Source organism: Mustela nigripes, chromosome 17, assembly GCF_022355385.1.
Source record: "Mustela nigripes isolate SB6536 chromosome 17, MUSNIG.SB6536, whole genome shotgun sequence".
Lineage (NCBI taxonomy): Eukaryota > Metazoa > Chordata > Mammalia > Carnivora > Mustelidae > Mustela > Mustela nigripes.
This window is the reverse complement of record NC_081573.1, coordinates 32,800,975-32,828,189: the sequence shown is the minus strand read 5'-3', so window position 1 is coordinate 32,828,189 and position 27,215 is coordinate 32,800,975. Positions and strand designations below refer to the sequence as shown.

Here is a 27,215-nt window from a genome sequence, read left to right as displayed (position 1 = left end):
AGTCTCAAAACAGCAGTAACAACACCTCCAACATGATAACTTATGACAGATTAAGATACCACTTGGAACTGTTCCTCTCTCTGTGGTTATGTCACCAACTGGATTAAACTCTTATTTTCATTTTTTAGGAACTCCTTTTTTAGTTTGTTTTATAATAATGTAAAATATTTACACAATTCCAAAGTCAAAAAAAAGTCCCTGTCTTCTCCACCTTATTTAAGGTTACTTAACCTTTTGTTTGTTTACCTTCTGTATAAATCATGCCTTGTTAAGAAAGGGGGGAAGAAAAGCAAGGAGGAAGACCAGTCTGAGTGACTTCTCAGGAAAGGTAGTAGGATGGGGAAAAGTCCACAATACCAGCACAGGGGAGGGGCAGATTGGCAGAGTTTATGTGAAAGAAGAAAAAAGAACCAAAGAAGAAAAACTGGAAAAAAAAAATTTTTTTTTCTGAAAGCAGGAAGAATGTAGAATGGAAACAAATGGACAAAAGGTAGAACCTCTGTATATACAGTACCTTGTTTTATGTATTTGGCAATAGACTCATGTGAATATTTTCCATCAGTTTAAAAGATGAACTTTAAAACTCAAAAAAATTTTTTTTAATATTTTATTTATTTATTTGACAGAGAGATCACAAGCAGGCAGAGAGACAGGCAGAGAGTGGGGAGGAAGCAGGCTCCCTGCTGGGCAGAGAGCCCTACAGGGCTCATGATCTGAGCCGAAGGCAGAGGCTTAACCCACTAAACCACCCAGGCACCCCAAAACTCAAAATTCTTAATACCCAACAAAGATTTACATTTCATGAACCTCTAAATCTGAATTCAAATGAACAATCTTGAAAATAATTATTAAAGCAATTGCATTGTGAGCAGTGACTAAATTATATTAACAAATTAAAAATTTTTAGTTATAATTATGGTGCTGTGATTTTATTACTGGAGTCATAACTTAAGAGATATATTTGAGGGGCGCCTGGGGGGCTCAGTCATTAAGCATCTGCCTTCGGCTCAGGTCATGATCCCAGGGTCCTGGGATCAAACCTCGCATCAGGCTCCCTGCTCAGCGGTAAGCCTGCTTCTCCCTCTCCCACTCCCCCTGCTTGTGTACCCTTTCTCGCTATGTCTCTCTCCGTCCAAAAAAAAAAAAAAAAAAGAGAGAGAGAGAGAGAGAGATTTGATGTCTAAAATCGGTTTCTAAATCTGAGTGGGATTACAGCTGAAACAAACAGGGTCATGATTTAGTAATTATTAAAACTGGGTGATGGGTATGTAGAGTTTCAGTAAACTTTTGTCTCTTCTTGTCTGTTTGTTAAACACTTTAAGTAATGAAATTATTTAAGAAAAGAAAAAGTCCTATGAATCCACTTACTAGAAGTAACTGTGAAATTAACAGGATTTGTAGGGAAAACGAAGCTACTAGGTGAGAGTATGCAAAGCCAGACTGTGGGAAACTATATAAGGACAAATGAGTTCAGTCCTTCATTACAAAACAGCTCCAAGGGAAAAGATAAGTGAGCACTTACCAAACAAAAGAAATTTAAGAGATTTATCAAGGGGTCACAATAAATACATACAGCATATTGGGATTCTGAGTCAAACAAATTGGTAAACATTTAACATATGAGATATTTGAACGGACTAAAAATTTGATATTAAAGTATTATATTTACTTATATTTTAGATACAGAATTACAGTTATGTTTAAAAATAAAGGAATTCATTTTTCGAGATTCACTTGGAAGTATCTGTGGATGAAACAGTGTATTGGCTGGGATCTGCTTAAAAAATCATTAGATGGGGAATAGAAAGGAAAACTGTCCCTGATTGGTAATTGTTGAAACTGAGTGTTAATATTCAAAATCTAGCCATCCCATGGAACACGAGATACAGGCACTAAAAACTCATGAATTCAAGAGAAGTAAAACAATATTCTGAAGAAAAACTAAGCCACAAATTGGCTTGTTTTTGGAAAAAAATAGCTCTATAGAACTGAGGTACCCTGACTCTTCATAAGCATTTATTCCACTTCCTTAAAAACCTCTTCAATATAAATATATATATTTTTTTCTTTTTTAAGATTTTACTTATTTGTCAGAGAGAGAGAGAGCACAAGCAGGGGAAACAGAAGGCTCATGTCTGAGCCCAAGGCAGATGCTTAACCGACTAAGCCACCTAGGCGCCCCTCAAAATATATTCTTGGTAACTTAAAAAAAAAAAAAAAAAAAAAGTCTTTATTTTCTGTATCTGATGCTCTGACAACTGGGGCCTTGCTGATATTGGAAGGGCTGTCCCTCCCAAGGTTAGCTAATTCTGAGAGGCGAGTACAAATTTCAAATGCAAACTAATGAGTCCAGAGACCAGACCCCAACCACCTCCTTTCCTGGGCCACTTTTCACCCCATGGCTAGGTACTAGACAATCAGAGTCAACTATACCTCAGAGCCCACTGAAGTTACTCAAACTAGCCAATCCTAAGTTTGTTGACCCTGCCTTGCCTTACTTTCCCACAGAAACCATAATACAGGCTTTGGCCCACATTTTCTCCTTGCTCTCACTGCATCCTGACTGACCCCAGTGCTGACCCATGATGTGCCCTGTCTCATTTCTGGACAACTGTGGATAGAAACTCTCTCTTCATGACAGTCATTTTCTTTTCTGCATGTCTTACTATACCTGATTAATGCAATTCATCAGGTACTTTTAAAACACCTTCTTTTTTTTTCGAAGAAAATGGGGCACCTGGGTCGCTCAGTAGGTCAAGCGTCTGCCTTGGGCTCAGGTCATGATCTCAGGGTCCTGGGATCAAGCCCCGCCTCGGGCACTGTGCTCAACGGAGAGTCTGCTTCCCCCTCTGTGCTCATACTTTCTCTTTCAAATAAGTAAATAAAATATTTGTTTGTTTTTTAAGAAGTTTTAGAAGCAGGAAAAGGAAATTATTTGATTGGCTATAGCTGAAAGCCTAGTTGACTGTGATCAGTTTTCCTCAGATTTGGATTTCTTAACCTTGAGGCATTCATAGGCTTAAATTTTGGTTTGCTTATTTAGGTCACCAAAGCAATAAAACCACTTTAGTGTAATGACTTCCTTGTTTAGTTAATTTAACATATGATATTTATTTTTTCATTTATTATGTAAACACCATTTTTCTGGATGCAACTCATGTTTGAGGATTAAAAGTGTGTAGAAATCTTTTTCATTTCAAAGGTAATAAATATGCAAATAAAACTATTAAAGTAAAAACAAACAAAAAAAAAAACACCTTTTTTTCCAGTAGATCTGTATATACATTTTTATCACCTACTTTTTTGAAACAGCTTTATTGAAATACAATTCACATACTATACAACTGCCCATTTAACTGACTTATTTAGTGGTTTTCAGTAGATTCAGAATTGTGCAACCATCATTAAAATTGACTTTTATAACACTTTCCTCACCCCACAAAGAAACCCCCAACCTATCAGCAGTTGCTCCCCATGACCCTCAATCCACCCACCCCACCTAGGAAACCACTAATCTACTTTCCTTCTCCATCAATTTGCCTATTTAAGATATTGCACATAAATGGAGCTCGACAATATGTTGTCTTTTGTGACCAGCTTCTTTCATTTCTCATGTTTTCAAAGTTCATCCATGTTACATGTATTAACATGCGTATATTAACAACTCATTCTTTTTACTGCCAAGTAGTACTCCATTTTACGGATATGCCACATTTTATTTATCAATTGATCAACTGATGGACATTTGGGTTGTTTTCACTTTTTGACTTACCAATAATGATGCTATGAACAAATTTTTATATGGACAATGGTCTTCATCTATCTTGGGTATTCCTATTCCTTAGGAGGGGAATTGCTGAGTCATATGGTCACACTATTTAGCCTTTTGAGGAACTGCTGGACTATTTCCCAAAGTGGCTGCAAGACTTTACATCCCACCAAAAGTATATGACAACCTCAATTTTTTCCACATCCTCAACACTACTAGGGTCTGGTCTGTCTTTGAACTACAGCCATCCTAGTGTGTACGTGAAGTGGTATGTCAAGGTGGTTTTGATTCACATTTCTCTGATGGCCGGTGATGTTGAGCTTCTCATAATTTGCTTGCTGACTGTGCGTATATCATCTTCGGGGAAATAGTCCCTTACCAGATAAGTAATTTGCAAATATTTTCTTCCATTGTGTGGGCTACTTTCTCACTTTCCTTTTCCCCCCCCTACTTTCCTTTTTTTAAAAAAATATTTTATTTATTTGTCAGAGAGAGAGCACGTGCGCAAGCACACAAGCCAAGGAAGCGGCAGGCAGTGGGAGAAGCAGGTCCCCCGCGCTGGACAAGAAGCCCAACGCAGCACTTGATCTCCAGACAGTGGAATCATGACCTGAACCAAAGGCAACTGCTTAACCGACTGAGCTACCTAGGCATCCCTATTTTCTCACTTTCTTAATAGTGTCCTTTGAAGTACAAAAGTTTTAAATTTCAATGAGGTTCAATTTATCTATTTTTTATTCTGTCACTTGTACTTTCAGTTCATATCTAATAAGGTTCTGCCTAACTTCAGGTCAGAAAGATTTATACCCATGTTTTCTTCCAAGAAGATTTAAAGTTTGGGCTCTTACATTTAGGTCTGTGTTATTTATTTATTTACAGTTATTTATTTACAGTTAAGGTGTCCAACTTCTTTCTTTTGCATATAGATATCCAGTTGCCCAGCATTTGTTGAAAAAACACTGCATGCTCTTGCCACTTGCTGAAAATCAGCTGATCTCAAATGCATGGATTTATTTCTGGACTCCTAATTCTACTCAATTGTCTATCCTCATGCCAGTGCCACACAGTCTCGACTATGGTAGCTTTGTTTGAAGTTAGGAAATTGGAAGTGTGAGCCTCCCAACTTTCTTCTGCCTTTTAAAAGACTGTTTTGGCAACTCTAGGTGTCTTTTTATTTACACATAGATTTTAGGATCTCCTTGTTAATTTCTGCAAAAAAGCCATCTGAAATTTTGATAAGGATTCCACTGAATCTGCAAATCAATCTGGGCATATTAATATCTTAATAATATTAAGTCCTCTGATGCATGAACACTGGATGTATTTCGCCTGCTTTCTTAAATAAGAGAACTGCACACTTTTTCTCCACCTTTTATTTTTTATTTTACTTCACAATATGTTCTGGAGTCAATCTATGGTACTGTATATTCTCATTCTTTTGTATTACTAAAAAATACTCCACTAACAAGATGTACCACATCTATTTAACCAGTCCCCTACTGACGGATGTTTGAGTTTTCAATTTTTGCTATTTACAAATAATGCCACAATGACTACCGTTGCGCACACATCTTCCATACTTTTGCCAGTGCATCTCTGGGATAGATCCCGGGAAAAGGGATTGCTGGGTCAAGGGTAAACCCGCCTGATACTGCCCAGTTGTGTCCGACAGGTGCCATATCCCCGCCAGTGACATGTGAGAATGCACCCAGTGCCCAGGCAATTTTAAAGTACACCAGGGTTGAGAGCCTTGACACTTAAAAAACTAGCTATTAGAGAATTCAGAAGAGAAAAGTCATCCGAGTAGGTGGTGCCTGCAGTAAGTGTCCAGTGAATAGGCAGAAGCTTCGATGGGGAGAGGTAGATGGAGAAATGAGGAAAAAGGGCAGGGAATTTAGGGTAAGAGTAAGGCTTTATAAATAAAGGCTAAACCAGATACTTCCTAAGTGGAAGTATCTAAAGGCTAAAGTGGAAGTATCTAAAGGGTGGAAAAATCTAAAGGCTCCTTGCCTTCCACCTGCCTCAATTTCCATAAACCACACAGCCTCTCCTGGGCAAAAAGATGGAGTCAAGGCTGGAGTCAAACACTTTAGTCCCGGGAAAGTAGGAGGACAAAAGGTGTCATCAGTACACACAGGGAGGAGAAATAAAGTCAGGAGGCCTGGGTTCAAGTCTCACCTGCCTCTTACTGCCTGAAAATCTTAGATGCATCAGTTTTCCAAGACTCATTGTCTTCCTCTGTTAAATCTGGAGAAAAATCCCTGCCTCACTCACCTCTCAGGCTTGTGAAAACCAGTTAGGAGAAGGTCTGTGACAATTCTGGGGGAACTGAAAAGTGCCATACAAATGGAAGAGATTCTTACTGAGCAAGCTGGATTTGAATTCTGGCTTGGCCACTTGCTATGTGACGTTTCTCAATTATAAAACAGAGATAATAACACTTATTTCACAGGGTTATTTTAAGAAGAAATTATATAATGCATGTAAAGTGTTTGGCACAGTGCCTGCCAAAGAGCAAGTGCTCAAAAAGGTTGCTTAGTAGTATTACCACAAGTAAAGTAGTGATTGACTGTAAAACTTTGGGCAAATAAATGTTCATATATGCTTCACATGAACATGGAGAAAAGTGTGAAAGAAGCAGCAAATCAGTAACACTGGTTACCTTGGGAGATAAAGTTAAGGAAAGAGAGTGATCGCTGGCTTTCTCTTTGTACAACTCTAAGATGTCTGGCTTCTGAGTCTGGAAAAATCCAATGAGGCATCTCTGATTGGGAAAAAAGGGGGCTGCAATTGAAAATGGGTACCCAGGGAGGGCTTCACAGCTGTTGATGATATTCCATGTCTTCACTGGGCAACATGCAATTCATTTTATTATTATTTACACCAGGAGTCAGCAAACTTATCCTGTAAAAGGCAGACAGTAAAAATTCCAGGCTCTGCAGGCCATACGGTCTCTGTCATAACTACTCAACTCTGCTATTGTAGCACAAAAGCAGCACAGACAATACATAAATAAGTGTGACCATGTTCCAATAAGACTTTAATAGGCAGCGGGCTGGATCTGGCTCATGGATCATAGGCTGACAACCCCTGATTTACACCTTTATATATGTTATGCATAGTCTTCTTTATGTGTGAAGAAATTTAACAATTTAAAAATATCAAACACACATGCAAAAAAGCTTTCAAATCTGTTCCTCAAAATGAAAAATCCACAAAGTATATTTAAACAAATGAATTCAGCACAGAACAATTCAATCTTAAATCTACAATCTAATCTTAACTAAAATCTTAAAGACACATTTTCTTCCAAAATTTATTTCATGTAAATTTTTTTTTCCTACTCAGTTCGCTCCTCTGCCTTCACCCTGTACTAAAATATTCACATCACACTTTATGTCTGCCTATCAAGGTGGAAAAATACAGTCATCAGCCCTTTGGTTTCTTTTTAAGCACCTGCCCCACCCTATACCCATTCTTTCAATGTTCCAACTTCTTCCTCCCTAAAATAATGAATTTAAGGTAGAAAGAAATGAGGAAGAATGGAAATTTACAAGAAAGAGAGCATGACTGATAATTGTTACCAAGAAAACATTTTCCCTTTTTGCTCTTAATAGGCTGTAAAGCTGATGCAATTAAATTATAACTATAGCAACTCAGCTGGCATCACGGTCCTTTTGCTCCCGCAGCATCCTTGCACACAAGCATAGAGCCTGCATGCTCAAGACTGAGGGTAACTGCAGGCAGTCAGGAGCAAAAAAAAGGAGACTGCAGGAGTACAAGTAAGCAGAGATGTCTAAAGGCTGGTGGGGTTGTTGGTGAACAGGGGCAAATGGCTGGATTAAAAAAAAAAAAAAAAAAAATCCCTGTCAGGGTTCCTCTGATGTGTCTTTGCCAACACCGATGGAACCAAAACTAACTAGTATCTTAAAAAATAAAATTCTGGGGAGACCTACAGAAGAATTCCCACAACATCCTTACTAACTCAGCGAAGCAGCCAAAGCATTCAGCTTTCAAGATTAGTTGGGAAAAGAATGTAGCCTTTATGCTCACTCTTGTGACATATATTACATACCCAAAATAACGTCCCCGTGGAAACATCAGCACTTAGATATTTCTCAAGTTCAAGCAATGAAGACGAAGAAGACAAATGACAATTTCCCACATCTCCCACAAAGGATCTCAGTGATTTTCCAGACCCACTGAGGTCACAAGTACCAGCACCCTTCCACCCTCCCCCGGCCCTTCCGTCGGGGCTAAAAGAGCATGTGCTCTGGAGCCAGCCTCCCTAGCTTTGAGTCTTGGCTCAATACTCAGCTGTGCCATCTGACAGTTACCTGCCCTCTCTGAGCCTTAACTGTTCAACTGTAATCAGGGGACAACAGTCCTAATATTCATTATGAGGATCAAGCAAACTCTGAAGTCTAGCCAAGTTTCTGACACACAGTAGTCATCAGTAAATCACAATTCTTATGGAAAGCAACAAGGTTTTTTTGTTTCTGTCTCCCCAAATTAAAAAGTTCCTTGAGGCATAAACCATGTCTAATTCATGGATGTAGCCCCAGAAATAGCCCAGGACGGGCTAGTGGGGCCTCCAACACGTAACTGTGAAATCAAGAGCCCACTACTGATACTGTATGACAGCAGACGCCACTGGCTGGCCAGACAGACAGACAGCCAGCATTTTTCTTCTGCTGCACTCTTGGGGCTGCCCACTCTCCCATTCCATGTTCACCTGGGAGGTACTATGTGTCCAAGGTCTTGGAGAAGCAGCTTTGGGGGTCGCTAATGATGACCAGACAGAATCACCCCCACTTGGATGGCTCTTCATCACTGACTGCTCGTCAATTTCTTCCAAGTGCACTTAAAAACTATGCTAATCTCTGAGTGCTTCCGGGCTTTGAAGGTAACACTTATCTGTGTAAACCACACTTACTAACAGTAAAAGGAGCCATTTATGACCCAATGGTCAGCAAACTCAATCAGGAACTACTATAACGGGTTTCTGTGTGACAAAGCTCTGTATCCTTTCCCATTCTGATCATCTCTGCCTGTGATGTGGGCTCAGAGCTTGGTGAGGCAGACAAGCTGGAAAACCTGGGGGCAGGGAGACAGAGCAAGGCTGCTGACCTTCTTACAAAAACCTTCCTGAATTCCCAAGAATCAGGCTTGTGTCTGTCATTTACAGACTGCATCTTAATTCAAGGGAGGAAAAGAAGAATCAGATCCTACCCCTGAGCCACCCAGCAGCAGCACAGCCTCCCCACCAGTACTCACGCCTTGACATCTGCTGTCTCCTGGGACGTGCGTGTGAGGGTACGGGAACGCAGGCGCTCGCCCGCCTGCTGGATCTCCTGTAGGTTCCGTTCCACATGGGGAAGCTCTGAGATGCCCTCAGTCTCGGCAGCAAGCTGTTCAGCTTGCTGAAGGAGCTCACCAAACCCCTCAGTATCCATTGGAGTTGCAGATCCTAGATGGGGAAGGAAAAGAAGAGACCTAAATCAAGGAGTGGACAGGCTTCGAATGCTGCCCGAGTCTGTTATAAGGTAAATGGAACACGAGGAATTTTTGTAAACAGACAAGGAGACAGCTCATCAACAAGCAGGATTTGTTCCTGAACAGAGCCCAAGAATAGGCCTGACAGAAAATGAGTCAGACTGTGAAGAAATAGATCATTTCTGTGCATATTGACAACCCCAAGATTGATTCCTGCCACCAGAACAAATACAAAGATACTAAGCTACAGACCAGAATTCCTGCCTCCTTCCATAGACTCAAAGCTGACTAGTAAATGGAAACCACAGTGGTGACCTCTGGGAGCCTAAAGAACCACCACCCTGCACCTCCTCTTCTTCCACCTTCCTTAGAAAGACCCCACCAGGGGTACCTGGGTGGCTCAGTGGGGTGAGCCTCTGCCTTCGACTCAGGTCATGGTCTCAGGGTCCTGGGATCGAGCCCCACATTGGGCTCTCTGCTCAGCAGGCAGTCTGCTCCCCCCTCTCTCTGCCTAACAAATAAATAAAATCTTTAAAAAAAAAAAAGAAAAAAGAAAGAAAAGAAAGAACCCACCATCCAGAGGATGGGGCAATTTACAAGGCCCTAATCTCATATGATTCTCAACAACTCTATGAGGCTCCTGAGTGGACAGGAGAAGCAACTCAAATCCACAGAGCTGTCAGGTGCCCAGGGTAGTCTCGGTGGCAATGTGGTTGGACGGACACAGGAACACAGGTTTCCTGACTAATACTGTTATTCTTATATACCTGCTCCTGCACTTTTTAAAAGTCTTTTAAAATTCATGTTCGAGTGTCCATTCACACATTCTTTAGCTTACAAGGTTACTGAGCAGAGATCTATGTCTGCTAGTTATGGATGACATTCAGGACATTATAAGACTTTTAATTGTTACTATATTTACTACTTTTAGAAATGCCATTGCTGGGGTGCCTGGGTGTTTTGGTCCATTAAGCATCTGACTCTTGATTTTGGCTCATGCCATGATCTCGGGGTCCTGAAATCAAGTCCCTTGTCTGGCTCCATGGTGGGCGTGGAGCCTGAGTAAGATTCTCTCTCTCCCTCTCCTGCTGCCCCTCCCTTACCCCTCTCTAAAAAAGAGAGAAAAAATGCTGTTGTTACTAATAATTATACTAATATAAATAGCAGCTGGCTTCTAGACCATAAATATTAACAAGACCACCTGTTTCTCCAACAGAGTAAAGTCCTATGAACAGTGTTGCTATTTAAAGGTTATTACACATTTATGAATCTTATACTGTACCATCCTTGTGTAAGATTCTTGACCAAGAGTATGTTTTCAACTCTACCACTACTTAAATCAACAGAACATAAACAGGATCAGCATCTTTAAAAAAAAATTTACATTGTTAAAAGGTCAACAAAATTACTATTTATGAAAAACAATTCAATTCTTTAAATAGCGGCTCTCCTTGATCATACTTTTCTTCATTTTAAACCCATGCCTTGCACTGCACCTCTGAAATACCACTGCTCTATAATAGTAGTTAAAATCATGATATAATACATAATTATATCCCAGCTATAAAGCAAAGGTTAATGTTAAAAGGGCACGGCTATCACCATAAATCCACAGCAGGAGAATGAGAACTTTTTAAAATGGACATTGAAAGACATTAACTTTAAAGGTAAAGGCACAAGGTTAAAACAAAAGTAGCTAAGTGGGGATAAACATAAAAACACTTCAGTTTTCTCTAACCTTTATAGACAAAAAGTCATATACACACTAACTCTTTTCCTGAAGTTTCTAGATAATCATTGTTTTGTTTTGACCCAGTAGAATGAGGCTGTAAATGGCCATCTTTACCTACAGGAAAATGGGGCTGGCAGAACAAGGAACATATTCTCCTGAACAGAAAAAAGAAACGAGTATTTTAAAACAGATCCTGTCTGATAGAGAAATGGTTTTCCTCAGAAACCAACAGAAGCCAATAACATTCTACCAACAGAAACAACAATTACTCACTAGAAACGGGAAAGAAAACTAATATGCTCCCCCTTATCCCCCACCCCTTTTTACTGTAAGATAAAAATAATTTGTCTAACAGAGCCAAGGAGCAGGAAATACTTCTTTTCTTTAATAAGGAAAATTTTAGAACCCCCCCCCCAATAAACAGCTGAATGAAACAAACCTAAAAAAGAAAGAAAAAAACAGGAAAAATACATCTAACATTCTGCATCCAAGCCAGATAAATTCAGACAAAGGAAATGTTCAAATGACCTTCTCAAATGATCTGCCCATACAAACACTTATAGAGTGATGAAGCTGAATATAAATAATAAGTGCAAAATAAAAGTCATGATTTACTTTAATATGGTCCAGTAAATAAATGTTTTAAGATTTATTTATTAAAAAATAATAATAAAAAATAAATGTTATTTATTTGACAGAAAGAGAGCACAAGCAGGGGAAGCCAGGGCAGAGGGAGAAGCAGGGAGCCGTGGAGCTGGGAGCCCAACGTGGGGCCTCAATCCCAGGACCATGGGATCATGACCTGAGCAGAAGGCAGACGCTTAACTGACTGAGCCATCATCCCGTGAGCTCTGATCTTTGTCAACAAAACCTGTTCCTTGGCCTTCTCAGCGTACAGCCGCCACTCTTCAGCTGTTTGGGCCAAAATCCTTGAAAGCCTCATCCAGACCACCAAAGCCTTTCAAATCTACCTGTAAAATGTACCCAGAATCTACTTCTTCCCACCACCTCCACCCACTCAAGTCACTATCACCTCTTCCCTGGCCTCCTGGCTTTAGCCCTTGCCTCCTATAATCTATATGAACCTTTCAAAGGATCCTTCCTCTGCTTAAACCTCTTGTACAGAGTGAAGCCCTACACAACAGCCTTACCTCCTCTTACCTTCCAGACTCCTCTCCAGCCCTGTCTCCTTTTCCTTTCCTGGGCTCCAGTCACCCTGGGGCCTCCAAGTCAATCCACCAGTGGGTAAGGGAGGCACATTCCTGCCCTAGAGCATTTGTACTCTTTGTCTCCTCTATCTGGAATGCTCCTCTCCCAGATACACTCAAAACTGATTCCCTGTCTCTCTGTTTCAGCTTAAACTGTCACCTTACCTTTGATGCCAGCTTAGAACAAAATACTTAAGAGTATAATCTGCAACCACCCCTAGCACTCCCTTATCTCTCTTACTGTCTGTCATTTCTGCTAGAATGTAAGCTACACAAGGACAGGGATTTTGTGTGTTTTGTTCACTGATATATCCCAAGCTTCTAGAACAGTGCCTGGCACACAGTAGGTGCTCATTTGTTGAATAAATAGGAGGAGCTTTATTCTTCCATTTGTGGATAGTCTGTTCTTCTTGAAGGCTTCCTGCACTCTCCTGCCAAATCAGCACCCACTGGCAAGCAAAGACCAGAGCAAAAACATTCCCTTCCGACTACCAACTGATACTTAACATTTCTGAGGCTGCACAGCATAAGGCAGTGACAGTATAAATGGCATGAATTCAGATCGCACTTGGTCCAGACTAGTACTTTCCCTCTAAATACCCAGACAAAAACCAACGGTATTTTAGAGGGAAAAAAACAGACAACACCCACCCCCCCACCCCTGCCCGGCAGTTTTCAGGTGAACAGAATTCCAAACCAAAAGAATAAATACATGTACATAAAGAATTTCATTATACAACTTCAGAGAAGAAAACAAGCTTGTTCCATGTCTGTCTGAGAGAAAAGAGCTATATATTTAATATAATACTTGGGAAAAAACTGGATCTGTCCTGCATTATATATAACTCACCCAGTAGAAATTAATTTATAAGTTATTAAAGTTTCCAAACTGTACTTTGATGTAGTCATCATCCCATTTCATTAAAATTTTTAAATTTATGGTTAATTTCATAAATTTAAGGACAATTCTTACCTCCTCCACAAAAATAATATCAATTCAGTCATAAAATATATGGGTTAAACCAACCAAATATCAGTTTTGACTCAGGATGAAAACAACCTCACTAGCTTTGTCCAAGAGAGAACTTGAGGGTGGGAGGAATGAGCTTTGTGTTGGAAAATCTGGACAGGACAGAGATGATGCCAGCTGCACCCTTGATGAGCTATGGAGGCGGAAGCCAGGAAGAAGCCACCCGGAGGACCCAAGGAAGTGGAATGTAGAACAGTCAACGCAGCAAGATTGGGGCTAAATGGGAAAAGGCTGGCACCAGGGCTCCTCCGCCATCAATGACTGAGGCTGACTGAAGATGCCTTTGGAAATCCTGAGAGGTGCTTCAGAGAGCACCACAGGGTACTAAGGCCCTGGCATCAAACCTGTCCCATGCCACTTAGCAGAAGTCCTACTGAGCCTCCACAGGCCTCCTCAAACACCACAGCAAACAAAAGCTTTTAATAGGAAAGCAAAGGTATCACTGCTGTTAGAAAGCAAGACTGGGTACTCTTGGGGGGAGGGGGCCAATGTGACAGAAGGGAGAGTTCTGAGAGGCTGGTAATTTTCTGGGTTTTTTTTAGCTGAGTGCTGCTTAACAGTGTGTTCACTGTGAAAAAATTCACTGAGATGGACTCAGGATTTGTGCACTTTTCTGAATGTGTATCACACTTCAATAAAAAACTTACTCCTAAAATGAAAAATAATAACCCATGGCTTTTCAGAGGCTACAGTAGGACACCCATGATGTTAGAAATAAGAAATGCTCTTTGTGCCAAGTTTCCATAATCCAGATCTCTTCACCACATGCAGAGGATGCTAAGAAAATTAACCAGAGAAAAAAACTAAAGCCCACAAGGTTTAGAGAACGCTTTTACCTACGGCTAAAATCAAGAGCTGAGCAGACTTCCAATTCTTCAAATTAGCCAGCACTCACCTGTCATTCAGTGTCCAAAAACTGCCCCTTCTAGGCACATAGACATTCTTAAATGAGAGGGGGGAAAAAGTCTCTAAATTGCATATAGGATGAAATGAACTAGACAAAAAGGCAGAGCAAAAATGCATCAAATAATTTCAGTTCACTTGCTATTAATACATCTTAATTATGAAAAAGATGGTGATTTTCACATTCTCAATATAACTATGTTAAATATTTAATCAAGCCAGAAAAGAGTAGTGTAGTATAATAAAAAATTTATTTGGTCTTTGTCCTAGTTCTGGCACAAAGTTCCTAAAACCCTTAGATTATCCTGAGGTTAGGAGTCTTACCTCTGGGAATGGAAAAGGGACTACAGATGAAGCGCTACAAAAACTTTTTGAAAGATGAGATTTGATGAGCTTCCGGGTTGGGGACCACATGCTGGGTCACACACTCCACTCGTAGGGACCTTCCAGAACCCGCCCTCTGTATCTATCAGACTGCTCACCTGTATTCTTTATAATAAACTGGTAAATGTAAGTATAAATATTTCTCTGAGCTCTGTGAGGCTCTTTAGCAAATTAATTGAACCTAAAAGAGAGGCTTGTGGGAACCTCCCATCTACAGTCAGTAGCTCAGAAGCACAGGCAACAACCTGGCCTCCTGACTGGCTTCTGAAAGGGGCAGGAGTCGGTGGCTACTCTTGTGGGACTGAACCCTTAACCAGTGGGATCTGATGCTGTCTCCAGGTACACAGTGTCAGAAATGAGTTAAACTGTAACAGCCAGCTGGTGTGCAGAAAATCTCAGAATTGCCTGACATGTGGAAAACCCACACATCGGGTGTCAAAAGTGAAGCTCTATAGTGGTAAAGCAGAATAGTGTTGAAAGTGAAGGAAACACACCAAGAGTATCTTTCCCTTGCAAATGGATAATTAAATATTCAAACTGCTAACACTTCTAGATCATTTTACATCAGTATTCTCAGAGTGGCCCCTTCAGGATTTTGCAGATGGTCTGATTCTTAGTTTCTTACAGTATTCATACTTATTGTATTAAAATGTCTACACATCTGTTTTCTGGTATTAATTATTAGTTCATTAGTGTCTTTTCTTCTAAAGCATCAGCCACAAGTAGAACATGTCTTCCCACTTTCCCAGGGCTTTGTGGGCTCCCAAGCTGGGGAACCACTGAGCGCTTTAAAGACCACTGGGTCATCACAGAAATGGCTATAATGCACTAGCTCTCTTGAAATAAGCCCATGCGACTTTCAGGATATACTTCCAAAAATCAGCACCTTCAGTGCCTCAGAGCTGAAAGAAAACAAAGTTAAGTATGAAAGAGCCTCATAGTCATCTATCCTAGACCTGTCTACCAAGCTTTTCCCAGTTTTTAGCCTTTGAGACTGGCATCCTTGGGCAAGGGTCAGCAAGCTTTTTCTGTAAAGGACTGGACAGCAAATTATTTTAGGCTTTCGGGGCCATTCTCTGTTGTAACTGCATAATTGTGCTTGAAACTGGATAACACGTAAACAAATGAGCATGGCTGTGCTCCAATAAAATTTTAATCATGGCCAGTCACATATGAATTTCGTATCATTTTCACCTGCCACAAAATATTCTTCTTTGAAATTTTTCCCCAAAGATTTAAAGATGTAAAAACCCTTGTTAGCTTCTCAGGCCTACAGGTTATAGTACGCCAACTCCCACTTTGCCTACGGTATCTGAGCTAGACTTGGTACAGTGCTTATCCTGGTTCAGTAAATCCTGGTTCAGCGCTTACTGGCTATGTGCCCCTGGCAGAGCCACCTTCACTAGACCTGAGCAGTTAAAACACTGTGTAAAGATTAACACAACAGGCCCATTGTCATTCCCCTCCCCTCTTTAAGCTGTTTATTTAAAGACTATATTTGGGGAAAGAAATCTGTTTCGTACATGAAATCTATCCAGGAAACGTTCTTTTGACCTAATGCATAGAATGACAGAGACAACTCTCTGCCCTTTTCTAGTGCAGAGCAACATATCAAACCCAGGTGCATTTTTCCTTTTCCTTATCCATGACCCACAATGCAAACAGGACAGTTACCCAAGGAATACGAAGGGGTAACAGATGAAAAGAAATAGCAAGGACCTCTGTCTTCCCTTCAGTGTTAAAGGAATCTCTCTCAGTTCACTGAGCGGGCAAATGACACCAACTATTTTCCCTGCAGAATTTCAGTACACTCAAGCAATACTTGTAAGTACCCACTGTGAAATTCTAATCTTACCACACACCCAAATATACCTCTTTCAACTACAAAGATCCTGCAATCTAAAAAATGCACTTTTAACACTGCTATATTTTCATGGATGCTGTCAGAGAGGGGAGGGGATTTTTTATATATGTCAGAGGAAATAACTAGGGCTAGTCATACCTCTTTCTTGAAAATATACAACAGTGTTATTCTTTTTGCAATTATTTTTAAAAGGTTTTTGTGACAGTAAGACAAAATATACACACACAAACAGATATATATACACATATATTTTAAACAGAATGGGAAAACAGGAGAAGACTGGACTTTGAATCTCCTGGTTTGAATCTACTATGTTCACTTACCAGCTGAAAGTGGGTCGATTTACCCCTGGGATAAAATCCAAATCTCTCAATTTCCTCATCTATAAAAAGGAAATGATAATCCCTATCTACTTCAAGGGGTTGATGATACACAGAAAGGATTTTATAAACTCTACTGATTTATATCATTGTAAAACATTCTTTTAGCTTTTATTCCAAAGTTGCCAATTTGGCAACATTTTGTCATTTAATTATAAATATCTCTGCTTCAAAAATCTTCTAGGAAATATTTGATACCAAATTATAACTTATTTAAGCACAACTTCGTATCATTCAGTAAGAACTTCTGGAAGACAGTACAATTTTTAAATGTCTATTACCCATTATCAAATCTGATTTTTATTAGAACTCCACATTTCCACAGCAAAGGTATGATTCAAAAGAAATTTAGCATTGAATTTTGAGTAAAAATCTTGCCCCCAAACCTTATTAATTGGACTTGATAGGATTAAACCCCAAGAAAAGTGTTCAATATTCAACCCCAAAGATTAATAAGGGAAGCCTCGCTTGAGGTATCAAAAGCTTAAGACTGATTCTGCTTTCCTCTCTTCTTTTGAAAATGTAAACTATGATTAGATGACTGTATCACTCCACTTTTTGCTGTATCTGTCAGCTGTCATTTATAACAACAACCAAAGAGAAAATTACATCTTAATAGATACTATTGTTTCAGCCGCCTTTAGGAAAAGGAGGAAAAGGAGCGAGAAAAAAAATCTGTTGTGGATAATTCTTTCAAGTCCTGTGAGACTAAGTAAGAGAGTTGGATGTAATCATTATTCAGAAGGTAGACTTCTGGAGAAAACAAAGAACTAAAATATCCTAGACAGAAGAGAAACTAAAGACCTGGGTGATTCAGTACTAGTACTGGCCTGCGTTGACTCAGTGTTTGCAGTTAAGGAAGGCAAAGTATCAGCTTTCCAGATACATAAAAGGCCTCTTGTATTTCATCTCCAATGAGCAGAGGTACAACCTGGCATTACAAAGAAACACGAAGTATCCACATAGGGAACTTTCTGATAAACTCTCAGCTGTCCAGTGGGCTGTCCAATCCAATAGCAGAGAAGCAGCTGGGCCTGGAATGCAAGACCTGTGTGCTGCAGCCTGGCTTTATTCCACACCAGCCTCTGACCCTGGGACTAGACCTTCCCGGGCCCTTTCCCCTTTCTGGATTCCAGTTCCATCACCACTAAGATGAGGGGGTTGGCTCAGGTAACTTCTTATTTTTTTAAGATTTTATTTACTTATTTGACAGACAGAGATCACAAGTAGGCAGAGGGGAAGGCAGACAGAGAGAGGAGGAAGCAGGCTCCCTGCTGAACAGAGAGCCTGATGCGGGGCTTGATCCCAGGACCCTGGGACCATGACCTGAGCCAAAGGCAGAGGCTTTAACCCACTGAGCCACCCAGGCGCCCCAGCTCGGGTAACTTCTAAGACTTGCTCTTCATGAACAATCTACAAATGCAGAATATTTTAAGTTTGGTTTTTAAATTCACTTCATGTGTCCTTGGAAGGAGCAGCCTCATTTTAGTGGTGATGGAAACTGTCTGTGTATAGAACCTTATGAACAACACCAGCCTCATCTTACAACTGGCATAAGCAGGGGAAGATCACCCAGTTAGCTTCTAACTCTAACCTCTTTGGCTCTGGCTCTTCTCTCTAAACCAATGTTTCTCAAATAGGGGCAATTTTGCCTCCCCAGAAGTCACCAGCAAAATCTAGAGCATTTTTGGTTGTCACAATTCAGGGTGACAGGCCATAGGCTACTGACATCTAGCAGGTAGAGGCCAAGGGTGCTGCCAAACATTCCAAAATGCACAGCATAGCCTCTACAACAAAGAATTATCTAGTCCCAAATAACAGTGCTGAGGCTGAGTGGCCCTGCTGTAAACCGAAGAAGGCTTCTTGTCCTGAGGGTATGACACCACATAAAAGGTACCAGGAACACCTGGAAATATATGCATACTGTTTTTCTTAATATAAGGAAAGCACTATAGCTTTAATTGGATTCTAGTAAGTCTGAGTCTTCCACCACCACGAAATAATCTTAAAACCACCATATTATACAATATTCTCTCATTTGGGATTTTTATGGTGGTATATTCACATCCTGGTATATCACACAGCAACAGAAAAGACTGAACTACAGCTACATGGAATATGGATAAATTTTGCAGACACAATGGTTAACTAACTCAAGCAGCCGAACTTATTTAAAAAAACAAACATACTGCAAGATTCCATTTATAGGGATTTTAAGAACAGAAAAACTAGATCTATGTGCTAGAAATCAGAGCACTAGTTATTACAGTGTGGGAGTGACTGAATGGAAAGGAACACAAGAGAACTTTCTGGGTGCTATAGACCGTAATGGTTCCCTCCAAAATTCCTATATCGAAACCCTAAGACCCAATTATGATAGTATCTGGAGAAGAGGCCTTTGGAAGGTAATTAGGTTTAGATGAATTCATGAAGATGGGGCCCTTCTGAAGGGATCTGTGTCCCACTAGAGACACCAGAGGCCTTGCTTCCCACCCAGGCCCCTACACTGCATTCATCAGGAAAGAACAGATGAGCACATAGTAGAGAGCAGCCATCTAAAAACCAGGAAGCAGGTCCTCACCAGGACTCAACCACCATGGGACTCTGATCTCAAGCCTTCCAGCATCCAGAACTATGGCAATATAAACGTTGGCTACTGAAGCCACCCAGACCATGGTATTTTATTCTGGCGGCTTACTCTAAGCGCTGGGGTACTGGAAATGTTCCATATCTCAGTATAACTGGTGGTCACGTGAGTGAATACGTAAAATTTCACTGAGCTATACACTTAAGGTCTGTTCACAGATAATTCACAGAAAAGCAAGAAACATAAGCACAGCAAGAAACTTAGCATCATCTCCAGAAAGCAATGGGAAGAGTTGGGACTTCTCATTTTATACCCCTCTGTCAGTCTGAATTCTTTTCCATAGCTAGATGTGACCCTGTCTAATTTTAAATAACTTGTTAATTTCTAAATTGCTCTAAACCCTTTGTTTTAGTGTGTCTGTCTGACCACTGGCCCCAAATCTTCAATGGCAATGACTATCAAATCCACAATCCGACCCAGAGCTTCCAGGCACCGTCTTTGCGTTTCCACTCCAGCACATAATTGTCACACCTGGCACATCTCAAAATGATGCAGTCACCCACCATGACCACCTCCCACCCCACTGCCTTCCTCATCTCCTCCTCTCTGTCCCCTGGCTTCTTTCTCTCTCTCTCTGTTACTTGGGTTCTTACTCACCCTTCTCCTTTACATCCATACATGACCTCAGAATGTTTATTTACAGATTTTTTCCACTCTCCAGGCTCAAAAATCCAACAAGATGCAGATACATTTTTTGAGAGAAAGGATAGGTATTCCTCATCACCCAAACTCAGGAAACCAAATACTTTATATTCAGCTGACGGGACATCAGTCACTCTCCAAACTTGCTATCCAAACTCTCATTACCTAACAGATAGTCACTCTCCAAACTTGCTATCCAAATTCTCATTACCTAACAGATTTAAATAGCAAGGGATAGTTGTATTTTTGCAGCATCTTCTAACTATTGCTTTCTTCCCCCAGCTTATTCAGATATAATTGATACATAACATGGTGTCCGTTTAAGATATACAGTGTAACATATATATTTCTGCATGTACTGGGAAATGATTACCATAATAAAGTTAGTTTAACCTTGATTCCATCTTCCTCGCCATCAAAGGAGGCCAGACTTCCACCCTTTTAACCCAAGTTCTTGAGACACTAGGACAGGTCTTCAAGCTCCTCCCACCCCACATCACTCTGCTTGCTGTGGCCGCCTCAATCTTTCCAGCACTTTTCCTAAGTTGCTGCCGCCCAAAAACCCTCCAAGCCTTCCACTCATAGAGATCCAGATGAGGCAATACTTTTGATGACACCCTATGTAATAGTTACCCAATCTGCTCTGCCCCAACCCTCTTTATGTATGCCATGCTGTATGCCCTTGCACATGGCATTTTTCCCAACTAGGGAAAATGTACCCTGAGCTCCAGCCAGCTCCTCCACTCTCTAGTGGGGTGACTGTGGACAAGTTAATTACTCTTGCTGGGCCCATGTACGAAATGAAAAAAGAGCTACATCTCCACACAGCAACCACTCAGCAGACCTTGGCTATTATTATTATTATTATTACCACTAGTTCAACTACTGCCTACCAGATGTTTTTTTCCTCAACACCCACCCCATAAAAGCTCCCCTCACCGAAACTCTTTCCTACTCCATTCACTTATCTGTGTTACAGTTTTCCATGTGGCCAAGCTTCAGTTTTGGTGCTCCCCGGGGTTTCTGCAACCTCCTTATTTCACTTTGGAGTTTTGGTTTTTTCCAAGGGAGGGCTTTTTTTTTTTTTTAGGTCAATATGTAGTTGTCTGCTGGTTATTCTGCTATTTTTATGTGGGGACAAAGATCAGGACCTCTTAGCTTACCATTTTGCTGATATCTCTCTTCTTTATTTGTTTTACATTACTGTCTGTTAATATCTAGACCCCCGAACAGCCTGAAGCTTAAAGCATTCTGCAGCCTTTTTTTTTTTTTTTTTTCAGCTCCAGCAGTGTTCTCAAACAGTAGCTAGATCCCCACAGTCACTGACTGACAGAATAAACTTCTGCAAACTTTGCCAAGAATAGCTAATTGAAATAGGGAAACTGAAGGGACCCTATGAAAGACTGTTCTGCTGCCTTTACTCTTGCTAGGACCTACACCTCAACCTTACACATGCCTTATAATAAAGATAATGTATGCCCTCCTTGTACAGGTCAAGGAGTTAAATGATTTCTCTGGAGTCAAGGAATTAATGATTTCTCTGGAGTCTTCCAGCACAGCAGATAACATCTAAAGAGCGACCAGATAGGGATATCAAGTATGTTTTCCAGACCACTGGACCACCAAGACCCCAGGCTCCAGGGCACAAGAGACTTATGGAAGACACCTAAACACTCTTCATTTTAACCAGTTCCCAGATGCCTAAAAAGACACAACAGATCTCAATCTTTAATAAAAACCCCAGCCCCCAAACAAAGATGAGACTCACTCTTCTTCCCTCTCTGAGTCTCTTAGACAGTCTGTACCTATACTCTCTCTGTCTTCAATAAACCCTACTCTTACTTCCTCTCGACTCACATTTGATTTCTATCCCATGCAAAGGTCCCTGAAGGACCTCCTCTGGGTCCTTGGACCCAGCCCTCCGGCACCATAATGATTCCTTATTTTTCAAATTCCTATGCTGACATTGTAACGGCCACGAAAGTTAGAATCCCTTCTTCCTAACTTCCTGTCAAAAATATTTATTAAGCCTCTCCCACGTACTGTTCAAGGCACTGGAGATGGAACTGTGGAAAAAACAGGTAAGACTCCCAGACTCAAAGAACTTTTATGTCAGGAGCGAAACAAACAAGCAAACAAAAAAAGACACATGATGCCAAGTATTGATAAGTGCTACAAAAGAGAGGGAGATGTGGTAGAGTGCACAGTGGGACTGCTTTAGCTGGAATGTTCTATGAAGCTTCTTTATAAAGGAAACCGTTAGGGCGCCTGGGTGACTCTATCGGTAAAGCATCTGGCTGCAGCTCAGGTGATGATCCCAGGGTCCTGGGATTGAGCCCCATATTAGGCTCTCTGCTCAGTGGGGTGCCTGCCTCTCCCTCTCCCTGCAGCACCCCCTGCTTGTGCATGCTCTCTCTCTGTCAAATAAAGAAATAAAATTTTTAAAATTTTTTAAAAATAAAAATAAAAAGGAAACCACTGAACAAAGACCCAAATCATGTTAGGAGTCAGCTATACTGATATCTGAGGAGAAGAATGTTCTTGCAGAGGAAAACAATGAGTGCAAAAGCTTCAAGACAGAAGCATCTGTAGCACAGGTAAAGGGCCTACAGCCACATGGCTGAGGTAGAGTGCTGGGAGAAGGGTTAGGGCAGGGGCTAGATGGTACTGACTTCACAGCACAAGGTAATAAGAATGTTGGATTGTAGTCTATATGTGATGGGAACTACAGAAGGGTTAAGCCTTTTTAAAGGCTCGTTCCCACTTCTGCATGGAGAAGAGACGGGGGAGGAAGGGCACAGAGTAAAAACAGGGAGAGCAGTCCAGAGACTGCTCAAGCACCCAGATGTGATACCTGAGAGTAGTGTGGACCTGGATGACAGCGATCTGACTCATGTATACATTTTAAGAATAGAGTCTGTGTAGATATAAATCACTTATGTAGTGTGAGAGCAAAGAAGTCAAACACAAGGCCAAGGTTTTACGTATGAGTAACCTGGCAACACGAAGGTGCCACTTACTGAAATGAGGAAGACAGGGAGGGGAGCAGATTTAGACATCAGAGGGATATTATGATGATGACATTAGATTATACAAGCAAAGAGTTTAGATTATACAAGACAAAAAGTCCCATGACGGGAACTCACACATAGCCAGAGCTCAGGAAACGAGGGTTATTTTCACTGTCTTTGGCTCCCTCTCCTAGAGTTCAGGTCTCTTCTTTCCTAAAATAATTCCTCGCCTGGGTGGCTCAGTGGGTTAAAGCCTCTGTCTTCGGCTTGGGTCATGATCCCACGGTCCTGGGATCGAGCCCCACACCGGGCTCTCTGCTCAGCAGGGAGTGTCTGCTTCCTCCTCTCTCTCTCTCCCTGCCTCTCTGCCTACTTGTGATCTCTGTCAAATAAATAAATAAAATCTTTAAAAAATAATAATAATTCCTCATCAATAGGGGAAACTGGGTGAGGGGCAATGGAGTACTCTGTACTAATCTTGCATATTTTCTGTAAATCTAAAACTATTCTAAAATTAAAACTTATTAAAAAAAAAACCAGGGCATCTGGGTGGCTCAGTCAGTTAAATGTCTGCCTTCAGCTCAAGTCATGGTTCCAGGGTTCTGGGATCCAGCCCCTATGTTGGGCTCCCTGCTGCCCAACTCGTGCTCTCTCTCTCTAATAAATAGGAAAATCTTTAAAAACAAATAAATAATGGGGCCCCTGGGTGGCTCAGTGGGTTAAAGCCTTTGCTTTCAGCTCAGGTCATGGTCCCAGGGTCCTGGGATCAAGCTCCGCATGGGGCTCTCTGCTTGGCAGGGAGCCTGCTTCCTCCTCTCTATCTGCCTGCCTCTCTGCCTACTTGTGATCTTTGTGTGTCAAATAAATAATAACTTTAAAAATAAATACATAAAAATAAAAATAAATAAAATTTTTTTAAAAATCCCCAACCCCACATGCTCCTCTAGCTCCCACTCTCTTTATAAAGAGACAGCCATCCTTTGTCATGCCTCATCCATTCATCACCCACTACAACCTAATTTCTGCTCCCCCCACCCCCGACTTCCTGAATTCCTCTGCAGCCACCAATGACCTAACTGCTAAGTCCAATGAACTTTCAACCCTTCCTCTTTCACAGCCTCTGAGACCCTGACCATTCCTTTCTTCCTGAAACACTTCTCCTCTGACCTGAAGACACCGCCTTTTCCTGGTTCTCCTCCTGCTTTTCCAGCTTTTCCCTCCTCTCAAGCCTCCTCTGCTGTGGCTTCTACATCTACCCATCCCTTAAATGCCAAAACTTCTATCCTTGGACCTCCTCTTCTCACACTGCATATTTCTTTGGATAAAATCCACCACTGGCCATGGCTTCAACTAGAACAACTACCAGTGGTTATTAATCCTTCGAGTGGCCATCGACTCGGCAATGCAGAGTTCTAATGTTCTTGTACACACGTGCACACAAAAGGACCACACACACATTCTCCATCAGGAGGCTCATAGGACCCCCTCCCCAGAAAGGTCACCCGAACACCTCTGAGGACTATCCGGGCCCAGATGAGAACGCTGATTTATCAAAACTAAAGTATGGTAGAAGCTATTCTGTGTCTAGCCAGCTCTCTCACTTGAGCTGGTATCTCCAAATGTCCCCCTGACAACTGTGCCTGGGATGACCCACAGGCACCTCAAACTACGTATGTCCCAAACCCAACTAATCACTTCTCTCTCCTCTTGGCCACCAATATTACCACATCCTCCTCCTGGGTTTCTAGTCTCCCAGTAAAACAACTGGCATCCAGCAAGCCAGCCAGAGACTACCTAGGGAGTCACTTTAGGGTCCTCTTCCTCCATTCCTGAACATCCAGCCAATCTCCATATCTACATTTCAAACCTTTTGCAAAAGGGAATCCTCATCTCTTTGGCCCCTGCTCTGACCCTCATGCTTTTCTCCTAACTACCTCAATAGTCTAAGCCTTCTGCGTTCCTCTAACTCACCCTCCTCTGGCAAGAATTCTTCCTGAAATTCTCCCCTGCCTTAATCCCACCAGGGATACCGTCTGTCCCCTCCAGAAGTGCTTGTGATCTGACACTGTCACCCTTACCATCCACATCTCTCACTACCCTCCCCCAAGAGACCCTAGTAAGTCTCTACTCCTGGGGGCACCTCACGCTGTCTCCTCCCTTCATACTCCTGCATATATAACTGCACACTCTGCTATCACACTCCAAATCTATACTGGCACATGCAGAATGCCCATATATCCTGCAAAGTCAACTAGGGCAGTCCTCCCCACTCCAGGCTCCTCCCATACTATTCTGAACCTTCTATTACTGTTCCTCTCTGGTGGAATAGCTGTAATTATTTCTTCCCATGTCTGTCTACTTCTCTACATGGCCAATTCCTGTAGGGCAGACTGCTCAGCTTTGAAGCCTTAGCAGCCATATTTGGCATTAAATAGGTACCAAATAAATGTCTGATTAGTTAAAGTGGCCTGGTCCCTGAATACACCTTAGGCTCTCGCCTCTGGGTCTTTGCTGACCATTCTCTCTCCTTGGAACATCTGTATTTCCCCTCTATCTTATTTTCTACTTCAGTCCATCAGGAAGCAGATTCAGACACTCAAGCTTACCACTCCTCCACCTGTTCCCACCTTAGGGTCTTTGCACTTGCTCTTCCTGTTCCAGGAATGCTCTCCCACCAGACATTCCCATAACCCACTCTCTCATTTCAATCAGGTCTCTGTTCAGCTATCCTTGTTCTATTTAAAAAACAGCCCTGACACTACACTCTGTATCTGTGCCTTTATTGTCAAGGGAATTCTCCACAGGAACATCACTTCAATGAGGGCAGGCCTGTTTCATTCACCACTGTATTCCCAAGCCTGTAACCGTGCTGGAGCATTCCTTTATTTCATATTTACTGAGCACTTACTGTGTGCCAGATCTAGGTGTTGAATGTCTATCAAGGAACAAAATAGAGAAAAATCTTCCCCACTTCACATTCTGGAAGGGAACGACAAACAATATACAAGGTAAATAAAATATAATTGCCAAGAAGAACAACTAAAGCAGTAAAGGAAAATAGGAACTGGGGAAAGCCTCACTAGGTGACGCCTGAGTAAAAACCGGAAAAAAAGTGAGGAAGCAAACCACATTATTGAACTGCAAGCACAAAAGCCCTGTGGCCAAGCATGTCTGACCCGTGGAAGGGGAGGATAGAAGAAAATAAGAGTGGGAAAATAACAGTGGGTCAGATTATGTGAAGTCATGTGGATGGCTCACTATAAGGTATTTATCTTTAAATGAGATGGAAACCCATTGTAGGGCTTTTACGTAAAGGAGTGATATGATCTGACCTGTGTTTCAAAAGAACCCTTCTAGTTGCCGTGCCAAAAACAGGGCATAACTGCAAAGGCAGAATTAGGGAGACCAGATGAAAGACTATCTCAATAATCCAGGTTAGAGGTGGTGGTGACCTGGCCCAGGGTGGCAAGCACTGGATGTGTGAGAATGAAAGACAGCAGTCAAAGGTGACTCAAAGGTTATTAGTTAGAGCCTTTTACGTTACTCGGAAAAAAACAGCAAGAGCAGTTTGGGAGGGGAGATGATGGGAGGCTTACTAGGCCTATCCTGACATGTTCAGTCTGAGTCCCCTATCAACCATCTCAGCTGAGAAGGAAAAGAGGCAGCTGGGCACTGGTCGAGGGAGAGGCCCCCGGATGGAGATACAAATACAGGATCTGTTAGCCTAATATATACGTATTTAAAACTATGAGCTTTGGGGGCGCCTGGGTGGCTCAGTGGGTTGGGCCGCTGCCTTCGCTCGGGTCATGGTCTCGGGATGCTGGGATTGAGTCCCACATCGGGCTCTCTGCTCAGCGGGGAGCCTGCTTCCCTCTGTCTCTCTCTGCCTGCCTCTCCATCTACTTGTGATTTCTGTCAAATAAATAAATAAATAAAATCTTTAAATTAAAAAAAAAAAAAAAACTATGAGCTTTGAATAACAATTCACCATCAATGAAAAATCAAAATTTCCCAAAGAGAAATGCACAAAGAATAGATGAAAGAAAAGCTGCGATGTCCAAGGACACGCTCTCATGTTCCGCAGACAGAATACAAAGGTGACCCTTGCTCATACTGAAAGGCATTTCAGCCAAAACAAAAAACAAGTGA

At 41.5% G+C, this 27,215-nt stretch overlaps 1 protein-coding gene across 2 annotated transcripts in view; it reads right to left on the bottom strand.

Annotated features, from left to right (window-relative positions):
* NUP93 (nucleoporin 93) overlaps positions 1-27,215 on the bottom strand; it is a 110,060-nt gene that overhangs the window by 82,046 nt on the left and 799 nt on the right. For both annotated transcript variants that reach the window (XM_059383888.1, XM_059383890.1), the window contains exon 2: positions 9,047-9,239. In XM_059383888.1, the coding sequence (XP_059239871.1) occupies positions 9,047-9,225 (179 nt within the window). In that variant the 5' untranslated portion in view covers positions 9,226-9,239. The remainder of the gene's footprint in view (positions 1-9,046; positions 9,240-27,215) is intronic.